General features: G+C 38.8%; 1 protein-coding gene across 1 annotated transcript; it reads left to right on the forward strand.

Annotated features, from left to right (window-relative positions):
• The first annotated feature begins 359 nt into the window (after positions 1–359).
• Positions 360–27,895, forward strand: tacr3a (tachykinin receptor 3a). The gene is made up of 5 exons (XM_040147236.1): positions 360–914; positions 5,018–5,206; positions 5,852–6,002; positions 21,754–21,950; positions 23,006–27,895. The coding sequence occupies exons 1-5, from the start codon at positions 547–549 to the stop codon at positions 23,337–23,339; spliced, it is 1,239 nt and encodes a 412-aa protein (XP_040003170.1). The 5' UTR covers positions 360–546; the 3' UTR covers positions 23,340–27,895.

The raw sequence follows: 27,895 nt of genomic DNA on the forward strand, positions 1-27,895 counted from the left end.
CAATATTTCAATATCCTGTTTGTGAGTCCTTTGAAATGCTACAGAATAATTGATGGGTCAGAGAAGATAAAGGTAGGCTGCACGGTGTGCGCTGATTATATGGCGCAGCGTGCCACGGCGCGGCCCATCTGTTATTCATGAAGTTTGAAACAGCAGCTACAAGAATCAATCAGTCTCTTTCCCCATTAGTGCCACTTGTGCCTCGCTGGGAGCGCAGGGCGCCCTGCCTGTTGCTGCTGCTGCTGCAGGAGGAGAGGCTGCGCGCTCAGCTCACACCCACATTTCACCAGGCACTGGTGGATACTTGTTACATGTGCGGTTTTTTATCAGGGTCACTCTTGCACCGAAACACTGCGGGGCGGTTGGAGACAGCGCTGCAGGAGGGAGATGCGCCTTCTTTGGGGATGGTGTTGCGTTTTAAGTTGCGCGCCATGGTCTCCAGACGCAGAAGCTCAGCCAGCACTCTAGCTTTGCGCCTCAAGTAAGTAGCTCGGACTCGTGGAGCAACCAAGACATTCACCATATTCGGGGGGGAAGCAGAGGAGGATGGCAGCTCCAGGCAACGGATCCAACATGACGGGGAACTACAGCAACCAGTATGTGCAGCCGCCGTGGCGCGTCGCTCTCTGGTCCATCGCCTACAGCTCCGTGCTGGCGGTGGCGGTGTTTGGAAACCTCATCGTGATATGGATCATTCTTGCCCACAAGCGAATGAGGACGGTGACGAACTACTTTCTGCTAAACTTGGCGTTTTCGGACTTGTCGATGGCCGCGTTCAACACTTTGATCAACTTTATCTACGCGGCTCATGGAGAGTGGTACTTCGGGAAAGCTTACTGCAAATTCCACAACTTCTTCCCGGTCACATCCGTGTTTGCGAGCATCTACTCCATGACCGCGATAGCTGTGGACAGGTGGGCTTCTGAAATGCTGTTTTACAAACATTTAACGAATGGCTGGTGCCAAATCTCCCCCTCGCCAAACTCTCTCTGTCACTCTGAGCTACATTTTTTTTTGTTTTAAGAGATAATAATTTCGATTTAAATTCTTTTTACCTGCGTCTCTGTGTTGGAATAAATAAGCAGTCAATATCAGTGGGTGTGCGTTGAAGAAAAAAAAAAATACACACACTGTGGTATTGAGGTAATTTCTGTGCCTCCATTTAGCCACGGATGTAGAATATACTCCATTTTAATACAGACTACCTTCAGCACACCATATTCCGTTAAATAAAAAAATAAATATCCGGGGCTATTGCACAGAATATGAATATTTTACACTGTACAGCATGACAAAAAATGTCCTTGTAACCCAAACACTTTCATCTCGAGTGTTTCACGCATGATTTTTGGACACCGTTATTCCACTGGGCTATGCTGCCTTCCACCAGCAGTGGCGGAAAATTGAATCCTCTGCTTAAAGAATGAAAAGGAAAAAAAAACCAAAAAAAAAAAAACCCTCTTGCTTGAAGACAAGCTGCATTCCATTTAGCAAGGCTTGTGCAGTTCGATTAGTTTTATGTACTAACTTGGGCCCTCATGCTCATAAGAACGTACTTACATGGAGTCCCCACCAGTTGACTTTAAATTCCACTCAGGGTGGTACAGGCTTCATCCCAACATTATTTCATCAGTTTGTGCTCCCTGCTGACTTAAGCACATACGTATTTCCACTCCTCTTGGACGAGCGGGGAATGACTTTTTTGTGATTCGCAGTATTATACTGGAACGTTAGTCGCCCAGCAGGGTGACTGTCATCTCAAACACCATGGGCCTATTCCACACATTTATTTATATTACAATTCGCTGCCGATGAATCATAGGCTGAAGCTGCTGTCTTGCAAAGAGTCTGCACTGCAACAAATGACTCTATGTGTGCCAACACCCTAGAGAAGATCACCATTTCCTCCATGCTTTCAGGCTCTCTCTTTCTCTCTCTCTGTCACACGCACTCATGTTTATCATCTCTGCTTTTTCACACATTCTCTTTCTTTCTTTGTTCCTCCATCTCTTTTGCTTTTTCTGTCCCATGTAGTTTCCAGTAATGTGGTGATGCAGTCGTCAGTATCAACCAGGCTTTGATGCTGATCAGTGTTTGATTAAAGGGAGCAGACTGATGAAGGAAGCGGCCAAAGGGCGTACATAATGAAAACAAAAAGCACATAGGAGCTGCTCCAGTACATGTGTCACAGTGTGTTGTAATATTGTGTGCGGTGTTTCCCTCCTCCAGTACTTCTCCTTGACACTCAAAGGGAACAACACATTTCCTAAGGCCGTGCTTATTTTGGCTCCTATACAGCAACTTCCATGTGTTTGTATTTTTGGTCCCCAGTGTCCATTCGATTCTGTCAACTGTGTACTGAGAAAGAGAACATCGCCATGACCTACATGATGTAGATGTAACCTCCGGTCATGCGTTTTCGTAACCCCAGTATGGTGCTGTCTCCGCTCTGATGTCTTGAAATGGCATGAGGCCACAGTTCGTGCTCATCTGTGAATTCGTCTTTCCTGCTTACTCTCCGTGCTGTTTCCCTGGGCACTGCAGAAAAATAAATTTAGGTTGCTGTGTGAAAGGTAACTGGGAAAGCCTTAAGGCTTTTTATGTTAACACAGCTGGTGGCATTTTCCCTTTCTCACAAATTTATTTTCTCGTGTTAAAGCTGAATATGTAGAATACAGTCATATCATTAGTGTCCCCGCTGTGTCTAGTATTCTATTACTTCACCTGTAGTGATAACCTGTATATAGCATTTGCTTTTACTATAATGTTTCAGCGTGTGTATTTGCAGCAGTATTGTGTTATACAACCTATGTGCAGTTTTCCTGCATGATAATGAGGACACTAGTACACACTGACACTTTCTCTGCACTTCAATCACTATCTTGAGTCACTGATTAGGACAACAGCCTATCAAAATATTCACATAATGCACTGTATATGGAATATGTTTTTAAAAAGTGAATACATTTAAAATCTGTATCTCTTTCCACAGTACCCATCTGCTAGATGGACACTTTGCACATACATAATATCTTTTTTGGACCATTCATCCATATGTACGTCCTAATTTCTTGTAAAAATTTTTTTGTCTCAGTAAGTTTTTCTGTTGTCTCATTTAAAAAATGTGTATCTCTCACACTTTTATTAGTCACAAGTGAAGGTTAGACTCCCTTAAGGTAATTTAATTTGGCCAGGTTTTGAGATATCCATCTCTGAGATTTCTACCTCCGCCCCAATACAATGAAGGTTAATGGAGTTTTGTTTGTTGGTTACACAGCATTGAAAAATTACTTTGTTGTCAGCTTTCAGCCCCACAGACAAAGGTCCGTTCACTTTTATTGTACTGAGGTAACAACAGAAATCTCAAAGGGTTATATTCCAAAACCTGAAAAAATAAAACCAAACAATCTGGATTGCTAGATGCCACTGTTGGTAAGCAGAAGTACTTCTGTGATACTGTTAAGTGGTGGTGGCTTAACATTAATCATCTTAGGACATTTGAGCCAATGCTTGACATTTGGCTGTGCGCATGTTTGGCTTCCTGTGTTGGGAGTCTCATCCAAGGCAATCTTTGCTAGTTAAACACCAGGTGGTGATAAAGAAAGCATTTAGTTGGCAATGTCACACCATGGAGAAATGGTTTCCAAACAATCCATTGTTGGGAAAGCTTTCCTGTGCAGTTTAAGTCATAACAGACTTCCAGGTTGAAAAAAAACATGCTGCAGCGGTAATGTCTCATTTCCAGTTGATGCTGATGCCTCCGTGAATGTGCTTCATGCGAGTGGTTGGATACCAAAAAAGAGTGTGTGTGTGTGTGTGTGTGTGTGTGTGAATATGTGTTTGTTTGTATTTGGAATTCTTGTGTATCTTATTCAAGTGTTACTGGTGTTGCACAGCGGTTATTGTTCGGTGGTTACAAGTCTATGAAATCAACCACCATTGCGCAAGCTTGTTGGATCCCGAATAACTCAGACTACTCTGACACAGGCTTGATTGGACATCTATAGCGCTGCCATCCACAGGGGCCAGTGAGACTCTCAGAATGAATGCCAAGCAATTACCTGTGAATATAGAGGGCCTCTTTGTTGTTGTCCCTCAGAGAGTTCCAGTCACTGAGGTGACAGGACAAAGCCTATTCTTAACCATCTTATTAAGACTAAATTAGTGGCTCTAAGTCTGCAATATCAGCTATCAAAAATCATGCAGCCTCCTGAGCCGGGTTTGTGTTCAGCTGGTAATGTCCTGCCAGTTTGGATTGTTTCACTGTGTCATTGAAACACACTCTCATCACACGTTTTTGGAATAAATCATCCATCAGTTTCTCTGAAAATCAAACACCACAGTGTAATTTGAATTTTTACGGGTTCCCTTGCAGAACATCAAGTATAATATTAATGTAGAAAAACTGTTTGAATTATAAGTTGAATCGTCTGAATCTGCCATTGATTTTTAGGTTAGAGAATTTCTATTCAAACTTAATCACATACAGTAGTGGTTCCCAAAATAAATCTAGGGGGTAACCAGATTATTCTAATGGATAAAATGTAAAATATATCTAATTCTGTTGCACAAGATTTTGCTTACCTTTGGGACTTTGCTATTTTATTGTGAAATACTGTTTACTTTCACCTCTCCAGGCCACTGACAGTCGTTTAGAGGAAACAATCCATGAATGTGAAATGACTATTTGAACAGCTCACAAGTCATATTCACTGTAATGCCCTAACCTGCACAAGTACTTAATTTTAAGAAGTCACAACCCAAAAAGTCTGAGAATGCCATAATGCCACTGTCATAGGGTATATATGAAACAAAAATGAAAAACTTTTCAGAGCTTTCTATTGTGGGGGATGTAGTCGCACTGAAATCTAGGAAAATATGGACTGGAAAATGTATCTGAAGGCACTTCCTAGTTGAATAAAGATTAAATCAATAATCAATCAACAATTAACATGTTGCTGAGGCTTTAAACAAGTATTTTTTTTTTTTTTTTAACATACTGACATCCGCCCTGTAGGTACATGGCCATCATCCACCCTCTGAAGCCTCGTCTGTCAGCCAAAGCCACCACGGGAGTTATCGTCTGTATCTGGAGTCTGGCTGTGGTTCTGGCCTTCCCTCTCTGCTACTTCTCGAACACCCAAGAGCTGCCCCGCAGGACAGTCTGCTACGTGGCCTGGCCCCGCATGGACAACGACTACTTCATGTGAGACATATTTAGTAAACTGTTTTTACAGAAACTGGAATTTACTTTGTTACCAGGCTTTGCAGCTCAGTCCTTTCCACTTCAGTCAACTGCTACAGCTTTGTCTGAATTCAAATGTGGCTTGTTTTAACTGGTTGCTCCATACAGGTTAGTTACAATGTAATTAATTTAATTAAGATATAACTTCCACTTTTACACACTGGTTTAACCACTGAGTCATTCTTTGTTAATTGTTGTCTTAGCTGATCAGTCATAAAAATGGTAGAAACTAATGTTGGAAGAGCGAAAGGAATTTCTTTTTTTTTTGTATTTCCACTGGGAGCACATTGCCTGTGACAGACTACAGCCCTTTTCATTTATGTTGACAGTGACATGCACACCCAGTATTGTGCTGTAAAGTTACAGTTATTTGTATAAAATGAGGATGGGAGTTGCTTGTAATGGAAAATTCTGGATTTTTTTCCACAGACTTTGGGTTGGTGTTGTTCTAATTTATGATTATACAGGGCTATGTTTGACAGAGCCAGTGTATAAACATGTATATTATTACACATTTTAATTTATACTATAAAAATGTTACAAGTGTGAATTTTTTTAATATGTAAATATGAATGCTTGTCAGCCTTTTTTCTCGTTTTTTCCCAGGTATCATATCATAGTGGCAGTTCTTGTCTACGTGCTGCCGTTAGTGGTGATGGGCATCACTTACACCATTGTGGGATTGACTCTGTGGGGAGGGGAGATCCCTGGAGACACATCTGATAACTATCACGGGCAGCTCCGGGCTAAAAGGAAGGTAAGGGGGAAACAGTGCTCCATTCATTCAAGAATGCAGATAAAACCCTGGCCAGTCGAACTAGTAATTGTGATGATCTTTGAATGCTAGAAATCATAGAACCAGGAATAATAAAAAATAAAGGTAATTATTATCTCAATTCTACTTCATAATCTTAAACCAAAAAGCAGAAGGACAATTTGAAGCAATATGCCAATTTGACACTTATTTGGCATAAAAGAAAAGAGATTTGAGAGGTTTCCATTTTCCTGATCTCTTCTGTTACAACTAGAAGGCATTCAAAAATCATCCATCGGCATGGAACAACTTTCCAGTTCTCTGTAGCAGTACATTTACCTTTAGGATTTGAATTTAAGCCTCTGTCTCTGTTAATTTAGTTACTGTGGCTAGAAACATGTATTGTCCAACGGGGGAAATCCCAGACCAACACCAAATCTAACGAGTGTTCCTTGGCCTGTAAGGACATCAGCTACAGCATACTGGTGACCAAAAATAATGCCTTTTGAGCACGTGTTTGCGGCAGGTAGGCACACTGCGATGTGAACATATCAGGGAAGAAAACCTTGATTCCACATAAGACATTTTAGTTGTCACTTGCCTTCAATCAACTGCTTTTCCGTGTATCCAGACAGGCTCGAGCTCTGAAAACCGACAGTGTCTTGAGGCATTATGAATTGGTCTGCCCTTTGGTAGACACATCTGAAGCAAAGAACTTTATGTCTCAGGAGTCTGGAGCATGTTCAAAACGTTTTTACACTGGGTGTTTTTACAGCCACAGTGAAGAATGACCAACTTTTGAGTAGATTTTATTTTATAAAAAGAGAATAAAGGAGATAAAACTATATTTGGCATGGGCAGATTCAGTTAATTACAATAGATGTGATGTTACACCTGGGATCTCTTTATGACTCATAGTACAGTACTGTATTTTTTTATGGAAATATTCTTTAGCCTCCTATATTAGATAAATCAGACTGTCATACCCCTACAACCCTATCAGATGATCTCAAGTATTCTTTCACTGATGCCATCCATCGTGTCCCAAATGTGTTCATTCAAACTGATATTAAACTGGATGTTAATTACCTATTAATCACTAAAAGTGGATATTGTCGTTTTATCATTCAAGACATAGTGACTCTGGAATTGTTTAGGCTTGGCCTCTTTTTTCACTAAGTTTGCGTTTACAGAAACGCCATTTGGAGTGTTAGCCGTTTCAATTTTTTCTAGTTCCTTTTAGCTATCCCCCTAAACTTTTCTGCTTGCTTGCTAACTATTTTTATTGCACTCTTATGCACTCTCAGTCACAGCATGTGGTGTTACAGCCTTTCATAGCTGGTAATTTATGAGACTCTCCTCATCTATAAAAACGGCCGCACAGACCGTCTGTGCCAGAAGCTTATTACCAGTGGCGGCGCCAGAGATTTTCTTTTGCCGGTGCTACGGGGTTGCTCAACTTGTCAGTTAGGGTGCTCTTCTGTTTTCACCCGTGTCTGTTGGTAGGTTTGTTTGTTTGTTTGTTGGTCAGCAGGATTACGCAAAGAGTACTAAACCAATTTTCACCAAACTTGGTGGAGAGATGGGGCATGGACCATGGAACAAACCCTTAAATTTTGGTGTAGATCCAGGATTTTTTTTTTTTTAATCACTTTCCATAACATTGCCAGATAGGACTTTTTACAACATTTTGGCGGAGGCATGCACCCGACACACGTTCACAGTGACCTCTCCTCAACAGTTACAATGTCACTCTGTGTTAAACGCAAGGCGAGATACACCGATCAGCCACAACATTAAAACCACTTACCAGTTTTTAATGTTGTGGCTTATATGTGTATTCAGCTTAAGGGATATGGATGTAAGGTTCACAAGCCTGCCTATGTATACACACACTTGTGATATCAAATTTCATAGAATTATGTTACGGACAAGGCTTGCACACAAGCAGCAAGCAACAGACAGGTATGTGCACGTTTCAGCCCCAGAATCTGAGATCACAAATTCATGCTGCCAGTTACCAACATCTCGACTAATGAATCAACAGTATTCTGTTCCATAGACCTAATGTTGTATGAATGAGTATCACTGTCCCATCTCAAATCAGTATAAGTTGCTTTACTTATGAAATTGGTCAACATGTGTGACGATGAGGAGTTTGGGTCTATTGTGGAGCAGCTTTTAATAACTCCTTTTGCAAGGAAAGCTTTCACAGAAAAGACTGAGATCATCGAGAAGGGACGATTAATTTGATGTTTCATATTTATTCAATTTACCTATTCACAGTTAACCATGTAACATAATACCAAAGCCTTTTAATCCTGCTCCAGTTCAAAAGAGTAATCCTGTTACATCCTGCCATGCTCCTGAGAATATTTCTTAATATGTTTCTTGTCCTCTCTGTTTTGTCTGTGCTTCTTGTGTCATTTTGAAATCACTTACCTGTTGTGTATTTGGTTTTTTTGCTTCCTGCCTTTATGAGTAGCTTCATCAGTGTCTCATTATTGTCCCCTCACGAGAGTATTTAGTCTTTGTTCCCTCAGTGCCAGTTCATCACGTTCTTCATATTGTTCCTAGCCTCAAGCGTTGTACCTTTGCCTCAAGAGTTCCATTGTTTTTTCCTAGTTTCCTGCTTTATTATTGCTTTTGTATCCCTGCTTGTTTTTGGACCTCAAGTGTATTCCCCAGTGTTTATCTCCTGGTTTTCGGATCCTTGCTTGTATACTATACCTCTGCCTAGATCACTGCACAGATCAATAAGTGAAAAGGAATATTTGTGTGTCTGGGTCTTTGTGTGCTGTTCTTTGTGCACAGGAGTATATCATGTTTTAACCATCTGTTTTCAGTATTATATTCCAGACTGTTTATGTTAGTGCCCATTTCAAAAGCAGTTTGCATTGTGTGTTTTTTCATAAAGTCTGAATTATGACATTTAAACATCACTCTCTAGTTAAAGTGTTTTTATATGTATGTTTATCTTTCAACCTCTGTTGTGTCCTCATCATTGGTCACATTTTACAGTGTCTTCTTCTTTGGGATGAATGTCATGCAGGTTGAGAGTTTAGTGCTCGCAGGCTCTGGTCAGAATGGGTTACCGAAAGGAGCATACAGCCCAGGGCAACACTGTCAAGCATCACAGAACTAGCTGGCTCAAAACCTAATGTTTTCAATGTATCCCAGACTCCTGGCAAAGCATACTAACAATACAAAATAATACTAAATGATATCAAAATACTTAATATAAAATAATCAGCTCAATGAGGTGAAACCATAGGAATATACAAAAAAATCGGCTTTGTGACCTGCACAGGAATTTACAACTGTGACAGAAATGTTGTTTAAACAGAAGAGCTGATTAGTCACTGATTCTTGCTTTTACTAATGAATCAATTTGATTAATCAAGTCTTGTTCAAAGGTGAATACAGGACGTGTGGAGAAACATCCAAATTTTAAAGAACATTGAAAACAAAGTTATCCTTAAATCGCACATACAATATACGCGATTTAAGGATACTATAGATCCTTAGCATGTAGCCTTGATCCTATAGATCATGTGTCCTTGATCACTAGCCTCCTTGTGTGTGTGTGTGTGTGTGTGTGTGTGTGTGATTGTGTGTGTGTGTGTGTGTGTGTGTGTGTGTGTGTGTCATAATGGAAAAATTTGGTCCTACTGTAGCGGGAACTACTTCAGAGGTGGTTAAAGTACTTTGGCATCTGTCTGTCCGCCCGCCCGCCCAGGATCTCAGTAGGCACAGTCACTCAAAAGGTTTTTAGACGTCAAGATATAATGAAAGTGAATCTCGTTTTCAAAAGATTAAGTTTTGACATCCAAAAAAGAATATGAAAACCTCATCAAAAATGATATTGTCAGTGCTTCAACAAGACTGATGACATGTCGGCACGGAAAGTGTTTTAACCATGTTTTTCAGTTGTCCCTCTCAAACACGTCAGACGGAACATATTCACACTCGTATCTACAGTAATTGTGTATTGGGCTATGAGTGCTTCTAATACGCAGATGACCTACAGCTTAGTATTGGGCCTGAATGCATCCTGTATAGACACAGATGGAGCACTGGCACTGCTGCTGCTGCTCTGCTAACATGCTGCTAACAGTACACCATAGACATGATGCTATTGTCTGTGTAACACTGTACTTAGTCCCATGTTCACCATTAGTTTAGTGTGTTAGCATGCTAACATTTGTTGATTAGCAATAAACACAAAGTAGAGCTGCGGCAGCATTGGAAAGATCAGAATTTTGACTTGATGACACTGGATAAAAAGTTATTACAAAATTCATCCTGATGGGGACATGGATTTTTGTAACAAATCTAATGGCAATCCATCCAATAGTTGATGTATTTCACTCAAAAAACAAAAAATATCAACCTTATGGAAAAGTCAGTGGAAAATGATGGGGATCACCAAAGTCAGTAGGATTCATCCTCTGAGGACTATGAACGTTTGTACAGAATTTTCATGGAAATACATCTAACAATTTTTGTGATATCACAGGCTTGACCAAAGAGCCGCTGGCATGGCAAAAAATTCCATTCACCTTTATTGTACTGGGATGACATATTATTTAGGTGAACAGGCCATCTAAGGTGTTCATGCCATGTTAATGCTTATAGAGAAGTGTTATCTTTTCTAAGTATCTTAGCCTATTACAATCAGCTGTGTCGGCTGCCACTGGCTCATCCTAGATTGCCCCTTTTTTGACCAGGTATGGCCCTTTTGTAACCTTTCAGTGACATCATCTAAGACTAAAATTGTCTATGGTATGTGTTGAAAAGCGACAACTGCATCTTCAAAACAGCTGACACCCACTCAAGAGATTGACACAGTCATTTATTTTAGGTCACTAATATGAACTGAAGTAGTGAAGCAGGCAATTTTGTACAAAAAATATCCTCTGAAGAGTGTTATTATTTCTCAAGATATTTCTCAAGTATTTTTGCAATCAATAAAGGGCTCTATCTTTCTATCGTTTTTCATCATCTGTATTGAGAGAAAGATTCACCGGTCCGTTGTTTGGATTTAATCCATTCTACCGCATTCACGACGCCACAGGTGCTCTATTTTAAGATCATACCTGGGGCTGTGCGTTTGAAATGTCATTCTGGTGTGTAACACTAATGACCTGTCATAAGTCTGCCATACAGGTCTTCAAGATAATTCTGTGTTCAACTGGTGTTGTAAGCACCACTGATCGTCCATCTTCCTTTCTGCCGGAAGACACAGTGCTATGTGTGGGTGTTTGTGTGTGGATGTAAGGATTGGGATTACCTCTACAAAATCAGATTTTTCCAGAAATGAAGTACAACAGTGTTAAGCCACAGTGTATGTGAGTTTCAGGCTAACCTGCAGCAAGAATGGGATGTTCTAATCCCAACTGGACAGCTGTCAGTAACTCTCTCTCTCTTTGGAGGGACAAGCCTAGGTGTGCACTGGTAATATCCCAGACTTGTTACATAATGAAAATCCCAGTAGAAGCAGTTTTTAAAGGTCATTCACCAAGCCACACTATAATACAATAGGAGTTGGCTGCTTTCTTTTGAGAGTAAGTGCCGGCCTGAAGTACTGTGGCTACAGTCACATAACCTCCTTTGCTCTTCTCACCAGTGACTGTTCAAGACAAAATTTGAATCTGTGACTTTTTCACACTCTGACAAAGGCTCCTGCTTCAACACCCCAGTTTCTTGGATCTCCCTTTCTCTCTTGCAATGGCTTATCACTACTGACTCCCCAGACTACCTTAATTCGCTGAGCAACCAAGCCTCCTAAAATCACATTTATATCAACTAAATGTACATCCCCAATATGTTTTTGAGGAAACGTAATTGCTGCCTCAATTATGTTCACTTGAAACTTTTTTCCCTGTCAAAAAACTTACATTATTGTACTGCACAGAAGTCATAGGGAGGTGGTCAGTGGTGGAAATGAACTATGTACAATTACTCAAGAACTGTACTTGAAAAATTAAAGTGCCTGAAAATTAAAAACTTACATTAAATAACATACTATAAACTGCACCACATTGTAAAGATTAAACCAGTGGTTGCTAACCTTTTGTGGTTTCTGACCCTTTACAGTAAAGCAGTGACTAGTTGAGGCCCTTTGCCACATTTTCAGATGTCTATAAGTCGTTAGCAGTTCCACTGAAGAGACACTTCCTCTATGAACTTCTCAGGTGGTTTAAATAATTGTTTGAGGCCCAAAGCTGTAAAATTATCCAGTACTTCACAAACAAAAAAAAAGAAACAGTAAGGATCGCAGAGAAGTCCAGAAAAATTAATATAGATTTGTTTAGCTGAACTTTGTTTTGAATTCGTTGCTGCTCCATTCTCCCTACCCCTCAGATTTATCTGGTGACTAATCTGGACATAATTACCTGACTGTATCTAAAGTACATTTCAATACAGCTGAACTTCAATAGCAAATACATTTTTTTAGAAAACATGATTGCAACCAGATTACGTTTTCTATTAACATAATGAGGATGTGTTGTTAATTTACTTAGTCGGAAAGTCATAGATACATTGATTCTGAACATTTCAGTAAAATGATCCCAGACAAAATATTTGTTTTCTGCCAAAATATCCAATATTGCAGTATAATATGAATTTATAGTGACTTATTAAACTTTTTTAATGGCTATGTTTAGACTCTCACAGCATTTGGTTAAGGTTAGGGAAAGATCGTGGTCTGTTATAATACAGAAAAAGTTCACAGTGACTTCAGACACAATGTGTTTATGAACATTAACATAATCCCGCCAGCGATTACATTTCCTACACAATGTATGTGCTGTTGCAGTTTAGTTGTCTTGAAATGTAATTTCTAGGAGACAGGGTTGACTCAATGTTTAGCCAAGGTTTACCCAAGTTCCTAAACATAACCATAAAGTCATGTCATGTTGTCATGTTGTATTTGCTACAATTGAATATTGTAGGAAAACAATGAGATAAATTGTTAGTGAACGTTTTGAAGATACATTCAGTATAAACATTTTGCAACTTATATATTCATGGAATCATTTCCTCATTATGTTGATGAAAATCTTGAGTGGCGTGTTATTACAGAACATTTCTCTCAGTTTCTAGTCCATGAACTGCTGTCCATCGTTGTACTGCGCAGAAGTTGTGGGCAGGTGATCGGGGCTAACGGTGGGCGTACAGTCCAAAGCACAGCCACCCTGGCTCCTAGAGATTTAAACAGAAGCAGAAAGAGATGTTAATAAACATGTCTGAATTCCTGTCTGAATTCACTGTGATATTTCCCTAACCTTAACCAGGTGCTGTGAGAGCCTAAATATAACCATAAATTAAATTGAATAAGGACGTAGTCACTACAAGTGGATATTGTACTGCAAGACTGCACATTTTGGCAGAAAACAAATATGTTGTCTGTGAACATTTTACTGATTTTTTCAGTATCAACACTTAAATTGACAACACATCCTCATTACATTATTAGAAAATGTAATCCGGTCACAGTTACTTTTCTTACAAAACGTATTTGCTGATAGGGTTGAGCACTGAGAATGGGATTCACATTCTTCCTTCATTGTACTATTACTATAACTATTAAATCATAACTAACTAAATATTAAGTTTTAGTTGCCATGAGGATATTGTCAGGAACTGAGGGATGTTTAAAAATGTTTTTATTTGTGAGGTAAAGACTCACTCCATTACTCCTCTTTTGATTTGTTCTCTTTCTTTTTCCTTCACTCTTTCTTTTGTTTTTACGGAATCAGTTACTCTTCTGTTTAATGTCTCAGAGGCATTCAGACATACAACTTGCTGATGTTTGTCTTTATCGTATCATGTTTCAAATTGTTGGTGGGACTCATTCTTGCTTGAAGCTAACTAATGGGTAGTCATTTACTGGATTAATGAAGGAACATAAATCTAGTGCTGGGGCAAGCCCCAAGACCGGTTTGGTCGGCTGCAGTCTAACTTAATATCCATTTTGTGCATGAAAAAGCTCATTAGTATGTGAGTTTCATTTCTTTTCTCTCAAAATCAAATCAGCATCAAACTAATACGTTTTCCTCATCCACTCCCATTTGTTTCCCACTGCTCACTTTAATTTAGATGTGTGATAGCAAGGCGCAGTGAGTGAGTAAATATAAAGTCTATACTGCAGCTTCTTTAAAGTTTTTCTTTTCATCATTTTTACACTAGTCATTTGTAATTTCCTTTGTAGCAACGTTATTAACACTTAATAATCGTCCAGCCTTACAAAAAAAAAATCTTTGAAAGCTACCACTAATGCTTTAACTTCAACAAAAGCAACTACTAATACAGCTGGAATGGTTCATAAAGCCCACTGGAAGGCCTGCATGACGAATTAGCTAACTGCCCATGGAGCTGCTGGTTTAACATTTAAAGGCCCCACTAATATTCCAAACCCACTGGATTTTTTCACTCATTTTGGCCGATTACACCTTGTCAGGGCTTTGTGGGTGTAAACAGACATCCGCCTAACTCCACTGGTTGTTACACCTGTTAGGGAGGGACAACTCACACCTTCGTCTCACTATTAGTAGGGTCTGGAGACCTCTACGTAATGCCCAGTGTAGCTCCGCCAACCTTTAACCTTCAGCCTAAGTAGAGTGGTAATTAGTTTAAATAACTAATAATAACCATGATAACGAAATTAACAAACTGTGGGAGTATTTGGGGCCTTATAGCCAGCTGTGTATATCAAAGCAATACAGAGCTGGTTCACTGTTCACTAAACAACCAACGCTCCTAAAAATGTTATGGAATGTCATATTTATATAGTACTAATATGCAAGAGCAAATACGTTGTGAAGGAAACATAATGCCGCCCGAATTACGATTCATAAATCATAAACTGCCAAGCTACAAAATGTTCATACAGAACATATTTTTAAATTGTCCACTGACAACATACAGTATTTCATTTGTGTTACCTACAATATCCACTCTTGCAACATAATATCAGCTTGTAGTGAATAAAGCAGAACCAACATTTTTTAATGGCTGTGTGTTTAGGCACTAACAGTTCTTGGTTAAGCTTAGGCAAGCATTGTTGTTTTAGTTTAATACAGGAAAAGTCAAAAGTGACTTACGCACAAGACAGGAAGTGTTGGCTTCATTAACCTTAATGAAGCAAACACCGCAGATGGCAGGCTGAAGGCAGCAGCTTCAGCCTCCCATCTGTGGTGGCACAGCACTGAGTGTAGGTCAGTTGCAATTTATCAGTTCTCAGTGCCCAACGCACAATCACTGCAAATTGCGTGCATTAAACAGAAGGAAAAAAGACTTGAAGCGTAAAAATAAGCATCAGGTCACGGTTACCCGCATAAAGAGAAGCACAAGCTGTTACCTGGCTTGTGTACACAGGTGTAGTGATTAAAAGAGAAGCATATCTGCAAAACACGGCTGAAATCGCCTCCTTAGGCAAACCTTAAGAGTCAACCAAAACCACAATCTTCCCCCAACATTAACCAAAGTGCTTGTTGTTGCCTAATCTTAACCACACACAGGACTCAGGAGGCAAACCTCCAGTCTCTGGTCTACAAAGTCCTGCATTTGTACAACCTACCATCCGTGCTGAAAATCTCCCAAAGACTTGTGAGCAGTGGAAGAACAAAGCACTTTGCTGCGTATAATCCAGCAGCATTGATGTTTCATTTGAAAGAAGTAGTAGTATACAGTTTAAACGCTACAGCTAGTAGACAGGATTGAAACAACAGGTGATTAATGATAAACTTATTTACATCCAAATCTATCGACTGTTAGAGCTGAGGCTGAGTGGTTTACTGTTGATCACTGCTTGTGGATTCTGTATGGTACGTCATTTGATTTCTACCATGTGTTCTTCATGTAATGTTTCTGGGCAGATCGGAGGCTCAGACAAAGGACATGAGGTAAAGTTCATAAAGACCAAGTCTTTTGCTGGAAAGCCAGGCAGTCATACACAGGTAATCAGTCTGAATCAAACTAACTAGGTAGGTAATAGGCAAAAAGAAAACAAAGCTGAGTCAAAAACCAAGTGATGAACACAGGAGGATGAACAAAGATAATCTGGCAGGGGAACAGGGAAACCAGGGGAGTATATGTACGGGGTTGGTGGATAGCAAAACCAGGGCCAGGTGCGTTATTGGAAGCGGGTGTGGTCGATCAAGGGAGAGGGAGACACAGGAGGGTGGGAACTGAAAGGACAAGACATGTGAGCACTTCAAAATAAAACAGGAAACACAACAGATTAATGTGATGTCACACTTCAGGTGGGATATTCTGCTCCCCGGCTGGCCTTCATAGGTGTCCGTGCAGTATTTTCTACCCATAGCACATTTTTCTCTTCCCACAAACTTCCTACCAACAAGGGATCAAGTAAATCCCTGCAAACAGGTTTGCACTCTGACATTTAGAGAGAAAATGCCGTTCTCCTTTTCGTCCCCCTTTTCCATTTTGGAGACTTGATATGAAGTAGCCTTTAGATTACAAAAGACATGTTTCTATAGGCCAGTTTGGTGTAAATTGACCCTCTGTATTTGAGAAGTGGGACTGAATACAAGCACTCGGGATTCTGCTCTCAGACCTGATGGAGGGGCTTAGACGATAGTAGCCGCAGGTATTCGTAGAACAGCAATCATGACACATCAGAGTGGTAAAAAGAGATAAGACATTCCTCCTCTTTCCTAAAATTATAGTAACTCCATTTCCTTTTCACCGGCAGACCATTGCTGGTTGTTGGAGACGCATGATGTGCAACAGTATGGTTCTCTCAGTTGTTAAACCCTCTGGACAATGACCTCTGCATCAGGAACAAAGACACAGTAGAACATTGAGACATAGAGAGAGGTATTTTGCCTCTCAAGCCTAAACTATCCCTCAGTTTTATCGAAGGTGATTTAGATACTTTTTAATCATAGATATGCAAACATGTCACATGTTAAAACAGTTTTTATTACATACTGGCTGCCTTAAAGGCCTCATATTTCTGCATTGAATTTCAAACTTAGAACAAGTGAAACTTACCAATAAAGTTTACAGTGTTTGTTTAGTCCTGCTTATAAGACGCCTGAAAACACTTTGCTATCTTCTTATAGCGTTCTTCTCCTGCTTTGTGGGCATCAACTATTTTGATTTTGATTTTGATTTTAATTTTTTAATTTTTTTTTTTTTTTTACATGAAATGATAAATGTCATTACATGTAGTAGAATAAATTATACTCTGCTCACGCAAAAATTTTTAAATTTCAAAACCACCTACCTGGCACATCAGGTTGTACTACTGCCAAACAAACTTTAGAGATAGGTGTTTAAAAAAGCCAACCTCTAAATCCTGAAGATGAACAGCGTTATATTTTTCATCAGTGTCAATAAAAAGGGAGCACTAGCAGTCTAGAAATTTAAGAAATTCAGGATGATGTTCTTCCATCTGTCCTTTCATTACAAACCTATGCTGCAATGCGTGCTCCAAAACAGCAGATGTCAAATGTAGACATGTCGCACATTGATTCTTTTTATTATTTATGTAATTTTCCTTGCTCACAGGTTGAGGCTTTTGTCAGAGTAGCTTAATTTGAAAGACATTAAGCACCATTTGACATTGGGGGAAAAGTTTTTTGATTATCTTACAGACCATCAATTGAATTTTCCCAGGACTTACTCATATTAGCCATTTCTTTCATTAATCTTACAATATGGAGTGGGAATGTTATTGTTGGTGTGTAACGTACAATCAGAATAGCCATGGTAACCTCATAGATATTTGTTTAAGATATACTGTTCAATTCAGACAGTCCAATTTATCAGAATGCCATAAAATGTAAACAAAATAAATATTTAAAAATAAATAAAGTGAGGAGAAAAAACCCCACAAAATATATTAACAGATATGATTGACCGGAATTCTGGTCAACAGGCATATGTCATGCTGTATTTTCAGAAAGGAAATTGAAGGAGCCCATTTCAGATCCTCTGGCAGGTAGTTCCAGCTCACAGGAGTGTAAAAAACATAATGATACTGAATGTACTGCAGCTGACCTGTAGACCCTTTACAAGGCCTGTAAGAAGAAAATGTCCCGCTGGATCTTTGCACAGGTTATTTATACGCAGCCTTGTCACTGTAAACAAGTATAAAGCTCATATTTTTCTTTTCCTCTTGTTCTTGGTCGGCTCTTATGACAACATTCCTAGGCTTTTAGGTGAACTATTACTTTCGTGATCAGTGCATTTCTTAAAGCCATCCACTCAAAATGTCTGACATTTTTAATCAATGGATAAGATTGAGGGGGTAGGGCTTCAAATCTCTGAAACATCTCCCAACATTTCTGGCATCACATCCTGCTCATCAGGCAACATTCCCACTTGTCTTTAAAAACTGTTTTTCACATTGTAAGACCCCATAATATCCCCATAGTCAATCAGTTCTTTGTTTGCTCGCATTTTCACATTCAGTTTCAAGCAACTTCTGCTGAAAAAAAAACATCTCTTGATCCATTACTTCTCATTTTTTCTGCCCTCATCATGGTAACCAGTGACTACTGTTTGTAGCTAACTGGTTACTGTTCCATTTTAATTTTTCTTACTTAAAGCTCTGCTTTCATTTTTGCCAACCCTTCTATTTTAACTGAATGATGGGTTGGTGTTAAGAATGCACCTATTACTGGTTTACCACCCATTTGCCTATTTCTTCTTGTTCATTCCTTGTCAGTGACAACTTCCTGTAGTTATTTTGTTGTTTTTTCATCCATTATAAAGTAAGGCCCTGATAGTAGACTGCTCCTTTGTTTCAAAAACCAAGTGACAAGGGCGGTGCAAATTTGCGTCATTCACCTGAGGACTAGCTCTCATCTTTTTGCCTCTTTTCACTAGCTCTCTATGAGATTTTGTGCCAATTTTAAGATGAATTGCTGATAAATTTTATGGCATTACATTTTAGGTGCTGTATATGACCCCCTATGGGTGAGTTTTGCAGAGTCCATTTGAACTTTGATCCTTAATTCTTATGTTCTTTGTTTTTATTGTTGAATTCTGTTCCTTCATCTATTTTCCTCTCGTTTTTAAAATTTCTTTCATCTGCCTGCTCTATTATAAAGCACTCTAACTATATAGCCACAAACAGTACGTGTAAGAATGTACCTCTGACAATCCAAGTAGCCATATTTTCTTTGTTCTTCGGCTCTGCATTTGTGCAAAAGTCAGGCTTTCTACCACTCTCATTCTCATTCTGAGATGGTTTGACATGACAGCAGTCAAATTTTTAAAAATCTTTCCAGTTGACAGATATAATTGTACTAATGATTTTTGCTCACATGCTGAGTACAGGTCAGAACTTTACAACATGCTATACACATCAACAATATTATACAATATGAACACAAGACATTGCTTGAAATATGTGCTTTGACATTCACATTATCCCCCATGATGAAAAATGGACAGCAGGGGGGCAGAACTTTTCTACTTGCCTGTATCTGTGTAGATGTGCTCAGACCCTGAAAGAGGGTCAAATGGTGTTTATATAAACCATTGCATGACCTCAACTTAACCTGCTGTGCTTCACAGGATATTCTTTCTATATTGTTTATGTAGCTGTTAGGAAGACACTACGAATTCTGTCTTTCAAAATCTCTGCGAAGATGGACTTGGTTTTTCAGTAAAGCACTTGGGGAATGATGCACGTTCTTGCTTTGCTCTAAAATTTTCAAGGCTACACTGATTCCCCTGTGATTTTTTTAAAAAAAATCATTATTTAACTGCCTGTGGATAATGAATAATATTTTAGGTGCCACTGAATGTATGTTTAAAAGCTCTTAAAGAAATGCAGTATCTAATTGTTCTCTTCTAAACTGTTTTAAATGGCAGTGATTGGCTGATAACACCAGTACAATCATTTCACTTGTTCCATTATTGGACATGAAGTTGGTAAAGTATACAGTGTGTCAAAACAGAAAGTCTCCAGGAGGGTCTGTGGTAAGGCAGACACATACCTTAAATCTTTCAGAATCCAGCCCCGAATAAAATATCCTGTGTGTATATAAACTGTATAATAAATTAAATGGATTGTATTGAGTTGCCAAGCAGTACAAATACGGATTATTTAAACAAGACCCAGACCACTTAGCAAATGTGTGTCTCCTCTTTAAGGTTATTTACATATTTAAACTATTGAGAAACTTAACGTCTTTCATAATGATGGGACAGCCATTAAAGAATTAAATGAACTTAATTGAATTAACAAGTAATTACAACGACAAACAAAGTGGACTCCTCACCTGTCCTTCTAAGAATTCTCCTCCTAATTACTATAATACACTGTTGGAGGATTCTTCGGTAAAAGAGTACGTGATTTGCGATGGAAAGATTTACACTACACCCACAACAACTACTTTGCTCTTTACATCTTTCAGTTAGTCTTCTCACATCATTTTCAAGCCCAAATCGTGTCTCGAGAGAGACAGAGCCTTCATTTGACGTCCATGCTGTCATCCCAGAAAAATACTGAATGAATGGTTCACCACTGTGGAGCAGCCGCCTAGCACAGTTTACAGCAAGACGTGTTAAACATGCACTCAAAAAAAAGGGTCGTCAGGGATTCTGTTTACATTTCAGGAGGGACACAATGATGTCTGTTTTGTCTCTGATAGCATGCTGCTCCAGCCTCCCTCTGAGGAGTCACACAGTAACATGGATCGTGTTCCCAGTTACCACCCAGGGACAAGCCAGAGCCGTTCCTTTAGTTCACCTGCAGTAAGAAACAGTGATTGGAAAATTCGGGGAAAGACAGATAAATGGATAGACTTTTCAAAAATGATAAAAATTAGTTTACAGGTATAACTCAAAAGACATTAAATGACAATACTGGAAACACTGTTTATTGCCATTTAGACAGTTCTTCTTTCTCATAAATCTTATATTTTTAGCAAGCAGGCCACTACTGTAGGAATTACATCCATATTGGATGATTCTGCACCTCACAACTTATATCCGAGGCCAATGCAGGTAGCAATGTGAGAGATAAAGAGTTAGAGTGTTGAGCTCGGGGTGATTGATGGGCGTGGAGCAGCAGATCAGCTTTCAGATCTTGTCAGAAAACCTGCAACTGATGTTTGCATTTTTACCAACAATAACCATAATCTTTCCCTACCGTAACCATGCCGTAGATATTGCAGAAAGTGAGAACTGAAGTAATAGTTGCTGTCCGGTGATAGGGTTGATAAAATGGTAACAGTATAACTTTCATTTCACCAACATTATTTCGTTTATATGGCATTTTAAATGAGAGTTAATGGTCAAAAATGCCACTTTCAAAACGCGTCTGCAATCATTGTCTAATATGATCTGTGATTGTGATTCTAATTCTATTAAACACATAATGAAGTGTTCCCACAACCGTGTCTCTTAAATACGAGTTCAGGATCTCTGACGATTAAACAAACAAACCAACACACAAACAGAGAAAGGTGAAAACCTCATTGACGGAGGTAATAATGCATCTGTCTCTAGGCTGCAGTGCCAGGTGCTGCCAAAATGCTGTAATTGAGAAATGGACTGAAATTACATGCACCCCCCCCCCAATATTCATCAGTTTCAGGGAGAGTGATGGTGTGTTGTCAGTGATTTTTTTTTTCTTTCCTATATTATCTTCTCTGGTTTACACACTGCAGTCCTTCATTCTGTCTCTGTCATTGCTTCCAGGAATCCTATTCACAGCTAATCACCAGTCTCTCATCACTGTTCACTCTCGTTTCCCTTTCAGGTGGTGAAGATGATGATCATTGTTGTGGTGACCTTTGCCCTCTGCTGGCTGCCCTATCACGTCTACTTCATTGTGACGGGTCTCAACGTGCGTCTGAGCAAATGGAAGTACATCCAGCAGGTTTACCTCGCAGTAATGTGGCTGGCCATGAGCTCCACCATGTACAACCCCATCATCTACTGCTGCCTCAACAGCAGGTGAGCAACAACAGGGCAGTGTTGACAAACTAAGACGGACCATCCCAACTTAAGCACTGTTACTGAATAAGAAAATAAAAGTGTAATTAATTGTATTATTACATCACACCACTGTGTGTAATTAAGTACCCTTATGTGTTTTGTTACAAGATAACAGTTAGGCTTGGATTAATTATTTACAATGTCTGGAAGAAAAAATGGCTCGGTGCTTTTATAATTATCTCCTGATGGTAAAGAGAAAGGCCAAATTGTTCAGGGTGCTTTAAAACCAAGCAGAAATCAACAATTGAAAATCCAATTTTCTGACATGGCAACAGAAAACTGATCAGTTTATCAATATCAGTTACATGTTTTGTTATGTTGTTTTGTTGCACGCTCTCCATGTATCCCTCTGATTTTCAGTCCTAAAATACATCCATACTTTGTTCATGTGATCCATTGTCTTTGGATCTATTAGACCAAGAATACAGTCTTTCACATGATGAGATGGTTTTTGATAATATTTAGATATGACAGATAGAAATATTTTTTTTATAAATTTAATTAGTTTTGAATGTTACTGTAGAAAATGTAGAAACATTGTTCAGTGAATATTGACTCTACTCAGCCTGTATCGAGCCCACATAGAAAAAGTGATTCTTACAAGATCACAAGTACTGTTTTTTTTTTCTTTTTTCTGTTGAGTACTTTCACTATAAATAACGCATTTCCACACCAATTGAACTCTTTTCCTTATCTCTGCAGAAACATTTCGACTTGTCTCACTAACCTTTGCCTTTTTAAAAGCTTCAGGGACACCTGAAAACAATCTTTTTCTCAGCTGAAGAGCCAGCCTTTGGTAAAAACTGTATATAGTATATGCTGCTTCTTATAAAAGAAACCATGCAGCATTTATTGGAAAATATAATATTATCAAAGGTCTACCAATTAAAACGTACCCATTTGACAGATTTACTTGTATTTATTTTCCAAATGTTATTTTCTCTCCACTTTCCAAACCCCTGCCTGCCCTTTGTTTGCCAACTCTTCCTCCTTCTCTCTTAATGTGGCACCAGGTTTCGAGCTGGATTCAAGCGAGTGTTTCGTTGGTGCCCATTCATCAATGTGTCCAGCTACGATGAGTTGGAACTACGCTCTACACGGCTGCACCCAACACGCCAGAGTAGCATGTACACGCTCTCGCGAATGGATACCACCATGGTGGTATTTTACAACCCTGGCGAGGGCAATGGCAGTGCATGTGGTGGCTCTGGGAGGAAGCAGTACCTGTCCACCAGGAAGAGAAGCTACATCACGTCTCGCCACACTGAGATCACTGGATGCAAGAGTGGTAGTGTGAAAACACAAAATGGCGGCCCTCCAAACCCTAAACCTGAGGAGTTCTCTTGAGGAGCATTTCCACAGACATGCACACAACATAACACATACACACACACATGTGCATGTAGAGAATTTTATACACATGCATAATACACATGCTTAATTTGGACATAGAAGAACTGTATCAAGGTTGACATGATTACTTTAACAAATTGATTTGGAGAGTATTGAATATATTAGCATTAAGGATAGCATTGATTTCTTTTAAGATACCCTGGAGCATGGATGGATTACTGAATGGGCCTTCTGGACACAGGACCAGGGGCTCAACCAGGGTTGAGGGGGGCTCTGGTAGGTAGGATGGGGACCCTCTAAATGTCTGTGCCCAGGGGGCTATTGTCTCATAATCCGTCCACACTCTTAACAACATACAGGTGAACAGTGCTTTGTTGGAATCCTCTAAATTTCAGCTGCTTTCCCTTGGAGTTATACGTTGAAGTTTTCCTCTTATCCAATCAGAGTTCCTCTGTATATATAAATTGAGTAACTGCTCCTTCTTCTCAAGCTAGACATTCAGCTCTGGTTGTGATTAGCATTTACACAGTGCACTGGTGTTTTGCATAGAGATACACTTTTAAAATTTATGCTAGAATGGCAAGACCCTCTCACTACTGGAGATAATCAGAAAATACGTCACGGTGATTGTAATTATGTATGTCGTAGTTTTCATTTCCAACTGTAAGTATTAACTGTGAACTTGATTTGATTCAGAGGATCCGCTGCGCATCTATTTCTCCCTGAGGCCACAAATGAGGGGTTGCAGAGAGCTGTCAATGGAATAGCTGTTGATTGAACTCTGTGCGGCTCTAGATCAGGCTCTGAGTTTGGCTCTCAAAGTATTGAAATAGAGTTTGGCTTTCGGTTATGTAAATGCAGTAAGGAACATGTTTCCTGGAAACTGGCAACGACCCAGAGGCGAAATCCAGTATACATTTGTATCACATCAATAAACAAGCTGCGGGAGAATGAGCAGATTGAAAGCTAACTAAACAACTAGAGACTAGTTGGTCAGTGTCTCTCTCTCAATTTTACATTTTCAGCTAAGTTAAGGAAAAAAATAAAGGAACCTGCAGAGTGAAATGCAGTTAGGCATTTTATAATGCTCTTTTTAATGCGTTTGTTCCTGAGTAATGAGAAATCAGGACAGTTTTGGCTGCTGTCCCTTCCATCATTTATTATCCCCGGTTGCATCTTAATTTAATTTAACCTTGCATGACTGCGCATCACGTGTTGGAACTACACCAAGCAATAATCTAGCCTGTTGGGTTTACAATACGCACACGCGACCACCAATAAGGGTGAAAAACATTCACTGTATGTGTTTAAATAAGCAAACAATTAAATTTCTTTTTTTTTTTTTTTTGTGACCTTATTTAAAGATCCAGCAAAATATTTTTAAAAATAATGTATTGAGCGCTGTTGCAAGTTGCAGTAAAAGCGGAATTGGTTCGACAGTTTGTGATGGCATTTTATTGTTACATGTTGATGAACATATGGCAAAAGGTTCCAAAACATTTATTTTGTCATGTAGTAAAGAAAATTAAAGCTTAAATATTCTAAATTGACCACAAATCAGAACCATAGAAACTCATTATAAATGTTCTTAATTATTCTTGCCAACAGTTTTGAATGTTTGAAGACTTTGTGAAAGTATTTACTGAAGAATGTGAAGACAAAAAAAGTTATTGTGCTTTTCAGTGTCATGTCATTTTAAGCTGTGGTCTCTATGTGGTAATCAAACTATCTTTCGTGTTTCTCCGTATAAATGTATGTATTTTGTATGAATGTACAGTACAATGTGTGCCTAACTTTGTCAAGTGATGACTATATTCTCTGTTGTGTCTTTAAAGGATAATTAGGATAATTTAGGATAATAAGTTCATTACCAACCTGAGCCTCATTTCTTTGTACTTATCAGATGCAATCCATTCTGATGTTGCCATTACTTCACTACATATTTTTGTCCCTTAGTACTGCTTTCACTGATCTTACTCCAGAACAGGGCTCAAGTTGAAAATAACCAATATTATCCTTTAAACAAATATTATAAAATTATTATTGCTGAAACGACAATTATTTTGGTAGTTTGAGATGAAAAATGTATCTTGACAATACTAACTGACTTTACAGTTCTTTATCATTGTAAGACCTCCAAAAGGGTTTTCATTGCTCAGCGTTGGTCAGTGCTGATGTGTTTGCTTAATGTAGCTTTATTGCAACAGTCTTTGTTACAGTTTCATGAGTGTTTATTTGTGACATTACATGCTTATGATGAAATGTAGCTGTGACTTGTTGCAAATGCAGTTAAATTTCAATGGGGAAAAAATACTGAGCAATACTGTTGTTTTTTTTTGTGCTAGTTGTCTGAGACAATGCGGAGTAATGTAATAATCCACAACTTTTTAATATCTCAGCTCTATGGAAAGAAAAGTTGCCGTCATGAAAGAAAGATATTTTATTACAATTAGATTTAACACATCTCATCATTACATCTGAGCATTTTTATCTTATTATTGTTATTACAATATACTTCCATATCAACCTCTACCGTACATTTTTACATTTTCCGTTATAAATACCTGTGAACAGGAAGCTCGTCCCTGGGAAAAAACCCACAGCCATACACACAGTAATCTTATATTGGAATAAATGTAAGAAGCACTTGTTGGCTAGGAGAAGCAACAGGCTTACTGCTTACTAATTACCGCTACTGCCTTTCCGAGATTTAAAACACGACAAAATATGTTTGATATTTATAATCTTAAACATGACTCTGTCTGTAGACATGATGTCTGCGTTGCACCCACTGAAATTCTATTCTGTTTTCTGTTATTCTGTACAAAGAAAATTCTGTATAAAGGAATTGGTTGAGAAACCATTACAAATCCACCGTAACAGTGTGAACACTGGAGCCGAAGGGGCGGTCAGGGAAACCGTCTGAAGTTTTACAGTTGCACAAACAAAATAACTTTCACACAGATTTTAAGAGTAGAGTTGCAAGACGAACACGCCTTTTAGGAGCACTTTTTCACAAATATGTCTAAACTACAGACAAACCTTCAGCATCTCTGTATTGCAAATTCACAGAAGAGATTACATTTCATTTAGTGCGTGGACACTTGGTGAGAGGCCATGTAAGCAAGCGCACAGCTTCCCGAAGCTAAGAAATGCTTTGAAAATGATATGCTTAGCAGAAAACTTTAGCTTCCAAGCACTCTTTGGCCTCAGCAATATAAACAAATGCTTTGGTTGACAGAAGTGCATGGAACCAGGCAACAGTAGTCGAACCACAACCTTTGAGGTTAAATACTTATTTCTTTCCACTTATCTGTGAGTATTTTTGGTAAGCAGCAAACTGTTGCTACGGTCTCACACTCATCAATCAAGCTTCTCCCCAAAAATAGCTCAAAATCAAGTTAATGATCAAAAACACAGCAGGCAGCTGTTGTTGTGTTGTTTCCATGAGCAAATCTGTCATCAGTGAAAATAGCCCCTGTTTGGTTGCACAGCTTTTTTTTTCACTCTTAGTATTAGAAGATCACAGTTTAATAACTGGAAGATGTTTATACAGTAGGCAGGCCTGGATTACGCAAGAAATGACAAATCGAAGCTGAAGCATATGAACAAGGTCAAGATCAAAAGATACATTAAAAACACCCCACACACTAGAATGCATTTATTATCAACGGCTGATAGTATGTATAGCAGGTAAATATATGAGGGTGTAGGAGGATAAATTGACATGGAAGACCAGCAGGAATATGTCCTGGAAATTCGACAACCTCTTGATATGCAAGATATTCAAAACCGTACAGCTAATTTTCCTTAAAGTACATTCAATCAAATTCAATTTCTTTTGTAAATGTGAAATAATAGAACATGAAGGGATGTTCAGACCTCGTCCTTTCAGCTTCTACTTGTTTGAACTAATGGAGCATTTCAGCAAATAGAGCAGGAATATTAATTTTACAAGCAGATACAACGTAAGGTTTTTCAATTATTCATCATGGTTGTATTAAACTATTATTTTACTCTGCAGTGAGAACCATTTAATAAGGCAATACGTATGTAGCAGCTTGTCTCTGCTGCTCATTGCTGTATAGTGCAGTCTGCTGGCCAGTGACAATGCATTCCAGTCATGTTTTTATGATAACAAGTGTTGTATTTAAAATTAAATTATATGAATGTGTGTATAACTAACAATATAACAGAAACGTATATATATTCAATATAGATCACCAGACCGGTGTTGAATCTATGCTAGCACATCTTCATATCTCATATATCTGTCACGGTTTATCACTTGTGCAGGGATGTTTGCCAGTAAAGGAATACGAGCACAGGTTTGCTTTTTTGATCAGTTGAAGTACTGTGTTGAGGCCCAGAAAATATTGAATCTATCAGACGTTGAGGCGAAAAATAATGCCAGTTTTTGACACAACGTCCTGAAAAATAGCAGTGTTTCCAAAGGACAAGTGCTATTTTTCACTATAAATAAGCAGGGATCTGCAGCACTACATAAGGCAATTGTTACGCAGTCCGTACTGCATGGGATTTAAGAGTGC

Source organism: Xiphias gladius, chromosome 15 (genome assembly GCF_016859285.1).
Source record: "Xiphias gladius isolate SHS-SW01 ecotype Sanya breed wild chromosome 15, ASM1685928v1, whole genome shotgun sequence".
NCBI lineage: Eukaryota > Metazoa > Chordata > Actinopteri > Istiophoriformes > Xiphiidae > Xiphias > Xiphias gladius.

What these genes read in the sequence shown, in the direction of transcription:
- tacr3a (XM_040147236.1), top strand. Translation starts at nt 547, where the DNA reads ATGGCAGCTCCAGGCAACGGATCCAACATGACGGGGAACTACAGCAAC. An exon ending in ATGGACAACGACTACTTCAT is followed by an intron (nt 5,207 to 5,851) that starts GTGAGACATATT and finishes GTTTTTTCCCAG; the next exon opens with GTATCATATCATAGTGGCAG. An exon ending in TACTGCTGCCTCAACAGCAG is followed by an intron (nt 21,951 to 23,005) that starts GTGAGCAACAAC and finishes ATGTGGCACCAG; the next exon opens with GTTTCGAGCTGGATTCAAGC.